This window comes from Lolium rigidum, chromosome 1, assembly GCF_022539505.1.
Source record: "Lolium rigidum isolate FL_2022 chromosome 1, APGP_CSIRO_Lrig_0.1, whole genome shotgun sequence".
NCBI lineage: Eukaryota > Viridiplantae > Streptophyta > Magnoliopsida > Poales > Poaceae > Lolium > Lolium rigidum.
The window spans coordinates 97,718,404-97,731,889 of NC_061508.1; the positions used below are offsets into that span (position 1 = coordinate 97,718,404).

The following is a 13,486-nucleotide window of genomic DNA, read 5'->3' on the forward strand; positions in this document are numbered from 1 at the left end:
ACTAACCTATTAATAGTTGCAAAAGTGCACAATGTTCTTGTTTTACACTTTGATGTGTAGGAATTATCAAGAATATAAGAGGAAACCTTGTTGGAGTCGAATTGGAACTTTGCTGAAATCTGTCCCAGAACTGTTTTCGGAGATTGTCTGTTTGACCCTCGAAGATGACCTCCAACGGAGTTGGGCCTGAAGAGGAAGTTGTAGATAATTTTCTGCTGAACGTTCTAGAGTTAAATTTCGGCCCAATCGGAGTCCTTATGCGGCATAGGGACCCGTTTTACTGAAGCCCTAGATGGGATGACGGAAATCCGAGAGTCTATATAAAGGAGGAAACCCTAACTCGTGGAGGACACCTCCACCCACGAATTTCCAGCCACCAAAGCCACGTTTTTGCCTCCCCCATGGATCCCATCTCCATGGGGGAGGGCTCGCAAGAAGCCATGAAGGAGGGAGGCTAAGGGGCGGCGCTCCCAAAGCTTGCCGGCGGCGGGGAAAGGAGTTCCCCGCGCCGCCGGCGCCGCCGCCGCCCTGCGCCGCCGCGCTGCCCCTCTCCAACGTCTTCACCGCCATCTCCATCACCATCTCCTCCTTGTATTCAGTGGTTCATCCTCCCACAAACCTCTGTACCGTCCTATGTAACATGGTGTTTGATGCTATAATATTTATCCTATGATCTATGTCTGTTTATGTAGTATATTTGTCTTTTGATTGATTTGTTGAATGTCTATGGTTCATTAGAGTTGTATGTTGATATGGTACTGTCCTTTGGTGTCCATTATACTTGTGCGCGCATGGATCAACACCATAGGGTTAGTAGTATGTGCAAAGGAAGGGGGTAGTCCTGCCGGAGTGACGAAACCTGAGGGCTCAAACCGGTTAGTTGCATGTATGGGAGTAAGAGGACCATAAACTTAAGGCTATGGTTGGGGAAACCTTAATGCATTGTTAGTATTTACGGATGTTTGCTAACAATCCAATCATATAGTACTTGTAATCCCAAGTAGTGGAGCGCTTGTATATTTAGCCTCTCCCACATTGAAAACTACATCAAAGACAATGAACTAAATGTCTTCACTAATTGATCTTGGACAAAGCCACCACTATTACCACCGTCTTTCCACACTCATGGTACTGTTAGTTTAGTTTGTTTTATTGCTGCAGCACTAACCTTTATTCCGTGTATTTTATTGTTCTGCAAAGTCACCTCTCATACCCGTTATCGCTCTAGTTTTATTTCCTAGATATTGCAAACGCTTAGTGTGCGTAGAGTTGTATCAGTGGTTGATAGAACTTGAGAGAATGTTTATCCTACCTTTAGCTCTTCGTTGGGTTCGACACTCTTACTTATCGAAAAGGCTACACGCGATCCCCTATACTTGTGGGTTATCACACCGCAAGGCGACAAGATGAAGTACATATTGTGGATGACCTTCCCCAACGCATCAAACAATGAGGTAGAATATGAAGCTCTGATCCACGGGATGAAGATGGAAAAAGCATGTGGTGCCACTCGCCTCAAAATCTTTGGAGATTCTCAGCTAGTCGCACAACAGGTGATGAACAAGTGTGATGCGGTCAATGACAGCATGATAGCATATAGACATGCGTCCAATGAACTCGAGAAAACCTTCGATGGTTGCACATGTGAGCAGGCTCGGTAATGATGAAGTCTACGTTCTAGCAAACATCGGGTCATAATGTTTGCCCATACCACCTGGAGTCTTTTGGGAGGAAACCAGCGAAAGATCAAAGTCGAAGAAGACAACAACGTCGAAATAGCCGAAAAAAAGATAAACCCAAGAAAGCCTCGGGGGCTGTCGAAGCCCCAGAACCACATAATTCTGATGAAGAGGAAAAACCAGAGGAGGTCATGATGATACAAATCTCTTGGATGCAAACATACTTGACATACATTACAAAGAAAGAAATACCTGAAGATCCAGTGGAAGCACGAAGAGTTATTCGATGATCTAAGACGTTTAAAGTGATCAAGGGAGAATTATACAAACGAAGCATATCGGGTGTACTGCAGAGGTGTGTTACACCTGAAGAGGGACGAGCTATATTGAAGGCTATACATGGAGGGGTATGTGGCCATCACGCAAGCAGCCGAGCAATTGCAGCCAAGGCTTTTCGAGCTGGATTTTTCTGGTTATCAGCCATAGAGGATGCGAAGGAAATCGTACGCACTTGTGAACCTTGTCAAAGATTCGCGTCTAAACCTCATTCCCCAGATGCAGAATTAATTCCAATACCTTTGGCGTGGCCCTTTGCTCAATGGGTATTAGATATGGTGGAAAAATTGCATAAACCTTGGCCAGGAGGACACCTCTATCTGCTCATAGCAGTCGACAAATTCACCAAGTGGATTCAAGAAATTCCAGTAACTTTGGCGGATGCAATATCAGGTGTAAATTTCATCAAAGGGATAGTTTTTCGATTTGGAGTCCCCAACAGCATAGTCACGGACAATGGCAGCAACTTCACCTCCCGAGAATTCGAGGATTATTGCGAGGGTGTAGGTATCAAACTGCAGTTCGCATGTGTTGCACATCGAAAAACCAACAGCCAAGTCGAAAAAGCAAACGGCCTCATATGCAATGGCATCAAGAAGCGTCTGCTAACACCACTCAAAAAAGCAAAACACGCTTGGGTCGACGAATTAGCCTCCGTGTTGTGGAGCTTACGAACAACGCCAAATGCAGTAACTCAAGAAACTACGTTTTTCCTAGTCCACGGTGCCGAAGCAGTACTTTCAATAGAAATATAACACAATTCTCCTAGAGTTGTGGAATATGATGAAGGAGCTTCGCAAAAAGCACTTGATGATGTTGATACAATTGATGAAGCAAGAGATGTGGTGCTATCACGAGTAAGTGCATACCAGCAAAATCTAAAAAAACTACCATAGTCAACAATTGTGATCCAGATCTTTCGAAGTTGGTGACCTAGTTCTTCGACTTAAACAGGACAGCTACGAGAAGCTCGAATCACCATGGGTGGGACCATACATCGTCACAGAAGTCATCCCAGGAGGAGCTTATCGGTTGAAAGATAAGAAGACATGCAAAGATGAAGGAAGCCCGTGGAACATTGCACAGTTATGTTTCTACGCCTAGAAGGACTCCAATATAGTAGTAGCCATGTAAACATACATTGTACTCAAACAATTCGCAAGTTTTCAGACGCACTCTTTTCCTTTCAGGGCACCGAGTGGGGATGGAAGGTTTTTAATGAGGCGGGCTTGTGATACTGCAATATAGCATGGTTGAAATAAAAATAATGATGACAAATTTTCTTTTTCTCTTCACAAGCAATGATCGGGGGCTTGAACCCACAAAAATACAACATAACCAATCTCGACACACTTGGCAATATATCCGCTTTTGTTTTATAACCTCGCGCGCAAAAAAAAATCTTATGTTACTCCAGATACTCGGGGGCTAAAAAGAAAAATTACAATACAACCAAAAGAATTTGCTTTGACTTTCTAGCTGTCTCTCAACATTTTACAACAAGACACGACAATATAGTACACGAAGAAATTGTCCGCACAAGGACTCGGCATGTTTCTCGATGTTTCTCCACTACCGACCATCAGCGGGGTGCCTCAACGTCGCGTCTTTCTTACGTTCTTTCATGTGCCATCACAAAAACTTGGCATGTTCTTTGTTTCTGAAGAAACGTTTCAACCGTGGTATTATGGGAGCATACCACATCACCTTCGCAGGAACCCTCTTCCTGGGTGGCTCGCCCTCAATATCACCAGGGTCATCTCTTCTGATCTTATACCGCAATGCACCACATATCGGACATTTATTCTCATTCTCGTACTTTTGACCGCGGTAGAGGATGCAGTCATTAGGGCATGCATGTATCTTTTGCACATCTAATCCTAGAGGGCAGACAAGGTTCTTTGATTCATACATACTAGCGGGCAAGTCGTTCTTTGTCGGAAGTAACTTCTTTAATATTATCAGCAACTTTTCAAATCCCGAATCATTCACACCAGCCTCTGCCTTCCATTTTAGCCATTCCAATATGCTGCCCAGCTTTTTCTGCCCATCTTCGCAACTTGGGTACAACAATTTTTGGTGGTCCTCTAACATCTTGTCGAACCGCAACCTCTCCTTATCTGTGTCACAGTCTGTCCTTGCATCAGAAATGGCCCGACGAAGATCAGCATCACCAGGCTCATTTGTTGCCCGTTATTCACCTCCTTCTTCTTCATTGTCTTCCATTGCGGTATCACTGTATTCAGGGAACATAGATCGGTAGTTGTCATCGTTATCTTCTTCAACGCCGTCTTCCATCATAACCCCTTCTTCCCTGTGTTTGGTCCAAACATTACAGACGGACATGAATTCGTGCCGAAGCAGGTGGCTCTGAATGTCTCTTGAGATATAATAATCATTTTCATTCCAACATTTCAGACATGGACAACAAATAAAACCTTCCTATTACCCTTGTTGGCCTCGACCACAAGCAAGAAAGATTTCACGCCCTCCCGGAAAGCGGGATCATATCGGTTACCGTACATCCATGGATGACTCATCTGCACCATAAGTACAATTATATATCAAATGCAAATCACCATGCTAAAATTAGTATTGTGCGGTCTATACGAGAAAATAGTTGCTAACCTTTTAGGACAAAAAAAAGAGGAGAAATCTTATTAAATGAACTCAAGTGGCATCGTTCTCTGAAACATTTCATCAAACATCTCTTGTGCACATGAAGAGAAAAAAAAAGGTAGCATAAACCTCCACCTTCCACCACTAAGGAAAAAATATAGGGAGAATGAAGGGAGCTGGCTGTATATATATAGACCAGGACCTTTTATCCCAGTTTGAGCCACAAACGGGGACAAAAGGGCTGCCTGCAGGCCGTAAAAGGCCTCAGACCCTTTTATCGCGGCCAAGCCTCCAGCCGGGACAAAAGGTTTCTAAGGAACCGGGATAAAAGACCCCGTGCCCTCCCGCTGATTTCGGGGCGACGTGACCTGGCCATTCGTCCCGGCTCCAGACTGGGCCGGGACAAAAGGCATGGACAGAAGGTCATTTAATTTTCTACTAGTAGTATTGCCATCGACGATGAACGAAACATCGGACCCGTCGGTGCTATCGAGGAGTCGGCCAAGATCATTCGCTATGCCAGATGATGGCCCGCCGGGAAGAGGTTCGTCACGCAGGACTATGACCCCGTACACAATCGTGATCCAGCCATTCACCACGTACTCGAGATCGCGTCGAACTGTGGCCACCCCCAGCAATATAATCCCGGAGCTGGTGCATAAACCTTCATGAACCGTCGTGGAAGGGGAGAAAATGGCACACTCTCCTTGTCCACCACGAAGGCCTCAGAGATGGCCTTGACGCCTTTGGACTTGCCCATGAACTGCAAAAAGAGTGATATGTACTCGCCCTTGTCGTGCCCGCGCGGGTAGCACTTATTCCTTCAAGGGTGTCCACCGGCATGGGAGACCTCGGAGTAAACGAAATCGCCGGCTTCTTCGTCCCATCATAGTGAAGCTTAGAGCATCTCCAGCCGCGTCTTCAAAGCGCAAGCGACAGCGACTGGTTCTCCCATACTCTACCAGGAGGATCGTACTCGATCTCTATTTATGTATAGCGACGGGAGTCCCGAATAGGATGTGGAATCTGAACCTGGATCGGAAAGGAAGTGACACGAAAACGGTTTTCGCATAACCAGCTTGACGTGTCCATCTCCATCTTCCCTTGTTATCCAGCGGTTCTCAACGTGCACTTTCACCTTGGACCTGCATGTACCACAATTTTCGCAAATCTGTATAGCAACCGAACTACGGAACTAGTATATTTCAGGTGCACACGACGCTACTTTTTCTCTCCCCGGCCCACGAGATTTGCGAGCATCCCTGTACCCTAACAAAACTTTTACTAGTTTTATATGCATGTCAACAAAAATCATAGTTTTACGCAATTAGGCCCTCAAACGAGTTTTAGGGGAAACCGGTTTGGTAAAATTTTAGTATCAAAACAACCCCTGCAAAATTCTTGGGAAAACAGAGTCAACGGTGACCTCTCTATGTCTCGTCAAATTAATTGCGATTTCTAGTATTTTATTTTGGAAACAGTCTATTTAAAACCCAAACTCTTATAGATTTGGCGAAACAATCTTGAAGTCCAAATCTTTATCGTTTGTACCTTGAACTATTAAATCCCCATTTAAGTCAAACCCTGGAGCTATTTTTGTAGCAAGAAAATAAAATTCTAAATTGCTACTCTCACCGACTATAGTAGCCTACATGTCATATCATCTTCACGGGATTTTTTCTTTGCACTTGTTGACATCATACCTTTATGATTTGCCCTTATTTATATTTTAATTGATCTGTTGCCCCTTATTTCTTTGCTACTTGATGATTTGCCCTTTCCAAATTCTTTGAAATTCTTTTATTTTCATGATTAAACAAAAAAACACCAAGGACGAGTCTACCCCTCGGGTCAATGGGCGCGGCCATCGTGCCTCTCCTCTAGTTGTGCTTTGCCTCCCACTCTAATGTTCCCATTCAGACGGCATGCGGAGGCTAGGGAAGCAGACTATGCAGGACCCATGATGAGTGAGCGCCTCATGGTAGCGCATGATCCCAGGCGCATGGGGGACGTGGGGATGTATCAACAAAAATGTTGCCCTGATTTTGGTTTACCATAAGTTGAACTACCATGGAAGGATGGAATTACGTCATATTCCAACCGGGTGAGGGGATCTCGGATTCTCGGGAGCTCACTGGGTGCCTATGGAGGCTCGCCCCATTCCTGGAGCCAGAGCTCCTGCTGCGGCGCGGACAACTCAGCATGCTCGCGATCTCGGCGCATGGATGGGGTCATGACCTCGGATCGACAGGCTGGGAGGTCGCGGTCTCGACAGTTGACGGTAGTGGGTTAGATATTACGGCGGGAGATTGGAGAAGGAGAAGAGCTCCTCGTAGAGTACAATAAGATCTAGTTAGCTGGCTATAAGAGATAAAATTTTACATTTTAGTTTAGTTGGTGAAGAGAGATTTGGAGGGAGAATAAAAATGATCTCTTATGCAAGAGCTACCTCTAGCACGTGGTAGCAAGTACTATGTGAGTAAAAGTATGTCATGTATTATAAAAGTACAACATTTTTATAACCCACTATTATACATGTTAGAGCATCTCCAGTCGCGTCCCCCAAACCGTCCCCCAAACCGCGCCGGATTGAGCGTTTGGGGGACGTGTTTTGTTCGTGCCGCCTTTGGGGGACGTCGCTCCCCAGCCGCGTCCCCCAAACGCCGCCCCCAAACATTTAAAATACTTTTTTTGATTTTTTATTTCAATTTCCACAAACTAATACATAATTGGGAACGTGGTTTACAGGAAGACACAATTTGGAACATGGTTTTCCACAAACTAATACATAGTTTGAACCATGGTGGACACAAATATAAAATTTTGCAAAGAAACTAAACCTAACTAGGCCGTGCATCGAAGATTTCCTGTGTTCGCTGCTAAGAAAGAACACTCGAGGGCACACCCAGTCACCTAAACTGGAAAATCCAGCGGGAGGATGGTGCCCTTGTTGGTTCTACCGATGAGGCGAACATCCAGAAACCTCCGTGCACGTGTTCGCTGCGAAGAAAGAACACTCAGTCGTCCTCCTCGTCGGTGCTGTCGCCCTAGTAGTCCCGGAGGCACCGCGTCTCGTCGAAGACCTTGACGCTCATGTCCCTGTCGCCGAAGTAGGAGAACAGGAGGATGAAGCCGGCTTGGAGGCTATGGTGCCGCGCGAACTTCTCCCAGCCGATGTTGAGGTACATCTTGCCGCGCGCGTCGTAGATCACGTCGACGATCCACCGGTAGTAGCCGCACGCAGCCTCCCGCAGATGCATCGTGCGCGGGCGATCGTCGCCGGCGACGTAGTCGGCGAAGGAGTCCGGCAGCCTCCGGATGCCGCGCGGGTCGCCCTTGAGGACGAGGACGAACTCGAACCGCACGTCCGGCTCCACGTCCATCTCCGACGATGATGAAGCCGGCGGCGTGGAAGGCGACGGCGAGCGTTCAGCTCGCCGCGGCCACGACCACGACCACGACCACGGCCGCGAGGTCGGCCTCCGCCTCTACCGGACATAGCGTCGAGTCTTGTTGAGATGGTGGCGGCTAGGGTTTGGGAGAGAGGCGCTAGGGTTTGTGTGTGAGAGGGACGATGAGAGGCGGCCCTTTTATAGGCCGGAGGGAGGCGGGGGAGCGGTGGCGCGCATTAACGCCGGCACGCAGAGCTAGGCGCGACGGGACGCGTCGCTGCGTCGCTGCGGGAACTGCACCGTCGCTGCGTCGCTGCGGGAACTGCACCGTCGCTGCGTCACTGCGGGAACTGCACCGTCCCTGCGTCGCTGCGGGAACTGCACGCCAATAACTTCCGTCGCGAGGTAGGCGACGGTTAGGTTAAAAATTTATTGTGCCGCTGACGAGTCGGCCCCGCCACTCCCCGCCTCGCTTTTCGTTGTGTCCGGCGTCCCCGGTGCGTCCCCTGTGGGACGGGGACGGGCTCGGGGCGCCGGACACCGTATGGGGGCGCGCCGGACAAAAATGGACTTTGGGGGACGCGGCTGGAACGGTTTTTTTGTCCGGCGCGCCCCAAATCCCTTTGGGGGACGCTTTGGGGGACGCGACTGGAGATGCTCTTAGCTATATTGTAACTATAGATAACGTGGTAAACTGCTATGCCAATTAGACTATTTGTTCTTGCTCCCAGAGTGCCGCTTTTCCATGCTAGTCCTTGACCAGGAGAGAGATGGACTGGGACAGAAGCTAGACATGCGGATCTAGTCAGTAAGACAATAGGGGTACGCCAAAAATCTCTAGGAGTTGACTTAGACTGAGGTTAATGATTTTGAGTTGAGGGTTCATCTCACCAAACCTCTATGATTTGAGGATTTGAAAAAAAAATTATTTTTGTCCCCGAAAAATATCAGGAGCGATTGAAAACCAACTCAAAATAAAATTAAGATCATTTCATCATGTAAAGAAATATAGATAACCCCCACAACTTTCAGAAAAGGGGCAGAGAACCCCCTCAAGTTAAAACATGTGTATATAACCCCACAACTTTGTAAAACCAGGCAGATAACCCTCTCGCCCGAGTTTAGGCTGTTTTGGAGGTGGTTTCGATGACATGGCCAAGCTGCATCTATTTCAGGGTGTCGCGCTGGATGGGATCGAGGCGTGATCCGGCCATGCCGGCGTGGTCTCCATCCACCTTCACAAGGCACAGGCACGTCCCTCGCCGGCCATGGCTCAATTTGACGGAGGCTTCACAGGCGCGTCCTAGAGCAGCTCGAGTGGGGCCAAGTTGAGGCCGCGGCGTCGGTTTGATTCAGGATGCATGACGGCGGCTTACGGTGCATACCGGGTCCGGGGGCCATGGTTGGAGGCCGCAGACGGAGCCACACCGTGCAGCACCGTGACTCAGTGAGCATCGGTAGCAAAGTACTTTTCTACTGAGCAGATCAACTCATCAAACACACAAGCAAGCACGCATCAGTAGCACATCAAGCAAGCATAGCACGACAAGCATCCAAGCAGGCAGGTTGATGGATGTGCGTGGCCAACTAGATGCAATGCATGCGCGCGGAGTGACCGGCATGTGCCGCTACTGGATCAGAAGTCCATCTAGCGAGCTCGCGCGTTCTCTAGCGGGCGGCTCGATCTACGGATTTCAGTGGTGTTGCACCCCCGCCACCCCGCGTGGAGGCGGTGGACAGCCAAGCTCGTGCGCGCCGTCGCCGCCATGGCCACGAAGGTCCTCCGTTTCGTGGTACTGAACCTCGCTCGGATACGTACGTGGGGCGCGGCCGGAGAGGAGTGCCAAGACGGCCGTGGAGGAAGGACTGGCGGCGCCAGGGAGTTGGACTGGCGGCCTTACAATCTGGAGACGAGAAAAGAGAAGGTGACGTGTCCAAAACCACCCTCCAAAACAGCCTAAACTCGGGCGACGGGGTTATCTGCCCAGTTTTACAAAGTTGTGGGGTTATATACACCAGTTTTAACTTTTAACTTGAGGGGTTCTCTGCCCCTTTTCTGAAAGTTGTGGGGTTATCTATACTTCTTTCTTCATCATGCCGTCGGCGGCGTCGAGGATCTTGCGGGCCTGCCGTGAGGCATCTCGCGCTGCCCGCTCAGCTGCGTCGGCGGCATCTCGCTGCGCCGCGGTGGTCGCTCGCTCATGTCCAGGCGGTGCGGCCGCCTCAGATCCGTCCCTGCGTAGTCCCTCCCGGAGCCGCCTGTCCGTCCGCCGAGGCCGTTCCCCCATCGCCGCACGGAGCCGATCCACGACCGCCGCACCACCAACCAGCATCCATGGTCCCGCACCAGGTAAGGTGACCTTTGTGGCAGAAGACAAGGACCTCGAGTCAGATGAAGCCCTCTGGGCCTTGTACGAGCGCTGGTGCAAGGCTTTCAACCAGGAGCGAGACTATAATGAGATGGCTACTCGGTTCAGCTACTTCAAGGATACTGTGCTGCTTGTACACCATACTAACAATGCTGATCTGCCATACAAACTTGGAATAAACATCTTTGCTGATGGGAAGCTATCAGCACTCATGGCACATAAAGTTCCTTTCATAAACTTCGTTAGGAGAAGGCCTTGCTCTGTTGTTTCAGAGACATCCGGCGATACCTTGTGCAAGAAAGACCTTGAGGGACAGCAGCAGGAGAACGCAAATCAATCTGCATGCATGATCTCTGGAGGAACCATGGCTCTAGAGTAAGCTATGTGTAGTTGTAGCACGTTGTGCTTTCAACCAAAGTCATGATTATGGAAGGCATATATGAGCTTCTGTAAGTCATGCGTATTATTTGTACTATGTTATGTTTCTGCCAGACATTGAACTTTAAGATGTCCCGTATGGTAATGCCATGTTATATGTAATCTTCATACTGAAGAAAAATGCTTGAAATAAAACATGTTTGAACTTTTTACCGAAGTTAATTAACTCCCATCGACGTACTCTGTATTTCATATTTGCAATGCACATGCGCCAACGGTTAGCTTCCTTGACAGACTAAAGTTTGGTCGGCCGGGCACCTGCGAAACATCTGGTTGGACTGCGCTTTCACGTCGATCGTGGGCATACATCGGCATCTCGGGCGTGACGATTTCGGCCATGGGTAGTCTTATAAAAGTATAGAACTATCAAAACTTTTGTGTAGGATAATTCACAATAATAGCTTTCAAAGATGCAGCAACAAAACCAATTACATAATTATATACCGTACATGCAACCCAATTAAAAGTGCATATCAACGAACAACAGATTGACGCAGCTGTTGGCTTGGCTTTGTTTTTTCTGGTATATTTGAGAAATTAGCAATACACTTCTTCCAGCTGATACGTGATGAAATCCTTTTTTGAGTGAGTTGTGACTTTATCTGTTTTATCGCATCAGGAGGAACCCAAGATTTCTGTCAGATGCATTGTTATCACAGGTTTCTTGCACCTAATAAAACAAATGCTCAACAGGGTGTTCAATGTGAATTACAGAGGATGCACGAATTATTGCTTAAGGTTTCATCCGGACAAGGAGAGTTTACATTTAAGTATGCAAACGATATGCTCCAGAATTTTGGCATAAAAGCATAAGAACTAAGATGATCTGAGCTCCTGACATGCTTGGTTTCAAATAGTACTCTGGAGCTAAGATTACAGACAGCTAAGTAGTCATACATCAGAACAGAAAAAAGTAAATATCTCAAAAGCTTCAGGAGGACATGTCCAATAGATATTTGAAATTAAATACTTGGGTAAATCACTAGCTTCTCATCTGGGTTTTCATAGGTTGGAAAAGATATCAAGCGTCACTTACGAACACCACAGTGGAGCCATGCTTGAACACTGGAACTCTACTGGGTGTATCACATGTTGTTGGGAATTTCATTGTATCATGTCCTAACCCTCTTTCTAAGCTAAGCCATACTTACGAACACATGCAGATGAATCTCATTGTATCGTGTCCTAACCCTCTTTCTGAGCTCAACAGTAACTGTTGGGAATTTCAGAACAAGCAATGCCTAACCATCGGCCTCTTTGAAATTTTCCTCCACTGCCAAGAAGTCAATGCACTTGCTCTTCAACTCCTGACAATTGTGCGTTTCAGCACAAGCTAAGGTAGTTGCAACTGTATCTGCCGACACCTTATCCCATAACTTTTGGGCACACATGAGCTTCAGCCTGTCTAATGCATATCGATCAGCCGCAACGAGCAAATCCTGAAGTATCTCGGTGGAAGAGTCCCCAAGCTCGTCTTCTCCTGGCAACGCATCGGTGTACATGAACCGAAGCATAACTTTGAATGTTGCAGGCGTGATTTCGTGGAGTGTGATGGATGTCATCCTAGCCTCGGCCATGGAGCCAAAGAGTTCTGCTCTGAAGACCGGTGAGCGGGCAGCAAGCACTGCACGGTGAGCGTGGAAGGTCTGGCCGTCGATGGTGAATGACACATCCATCCCGTCCGTGTGATCTAGCAAGCGGCCAAAATGGATCCCAATGTCAGACGGCGGCACGGGAATAGGGCTGTCATCTATGACCATGATGCCACACACAAATGTAATGTGTCCCTCTGTTACGTAGTCATTCTCCAGCATAGTTCTGTCAACAAACTGACTCCATCCCCAATCGGCATCGGCGTCATTGCTTTCATCATCTTTTGGGAATTGACGAGCGCGTGACCTTGTTGAAACTGTGGTACATGGTTGGCCATCCTTGTCCATCAAGAAGGCCTCGAAGATTGCCTTGACACTTCTGGTTCTGCTCATGTGCTTGAGGAATATGGAAAGATACTTGCCCTCGTGTGCCTCATGTGACCCACGTGGGTAGCACTCAATCCTCCAGTTGTGTCCCCCGACGGAGAGGACGTCGGAGTGCACGGCCTTGCCGATGGGAAGCTGCTTGGTTTGCTCGTAGTCTATTCTGAACTGAACAGAAGAACCCAACATCGTGGTCCTCGTCTGCGTCTCCGGCCCGGTCTTCTTATCTTTCTTGCTCACTGCACAAATTGTTATGTAAATCAAAAGAAAACTACACCGCCAATTTGACAATAAAAAACGAATTTATTCAGATATTTTTCGAAGGCAAGGATCCCCTCAGGCCTCAGGTGATGAATTCTTCAGATTAACGAACCAAGGAAGACAAGAGGACACTCACTGGCTTGCTAGCGGCCGAAGGTGGCCGGTGGCCGGTGGCGATGATTGGCCTGCTAGTGGACTGGTGGTGGCGATCAGTGCTGAGACACCGCCGCCCTCTCCTCCGCGAGTTTGCCGGGGCCTCGTACTCTTCGCCTGCTATGCGCAGCCACCAGCCGGCCGTCGCCAGCAACTTTATCAATCAACGATGCGGCCGCCGAGTGGCACAAGGAGTATTCCTTTTTCTACTGTCGAAGCTGTATCATTTAACTGGGCCACCAGTTTTGATTCGCACTCAGCCC

The 13,486-nt window shown here is 48.1% G+C and overlaps 1 protein-coding gene across 1 annotated transcript; it reads right to left on the bottom strand.

Annotated features, from left to right (window-relative positions):
- Nucleotides 1-12,058: 12,058 nt before the first annotated feature.
- On the bottom strand, nt 12,059-13,249 carry LOC124678354 (BTB/POZ and MATH domain-containing protein 2-like). Its single transcript, XM_047214260.1, has 2 exons — nt 13,207-13,249; nt 12,059-13,048 (listed from the first exon to the last, which is right to left on the bottom strand). Coding segments are annotated over exons 1-2 (975 nt in total). The 5' UTR covers nt 13,208-13,249; the 3' UTR covers nt 12,059-12,074.
- Between the last annotated feature and the right edge of the window lie 237 nt (nt 13,250-13,486).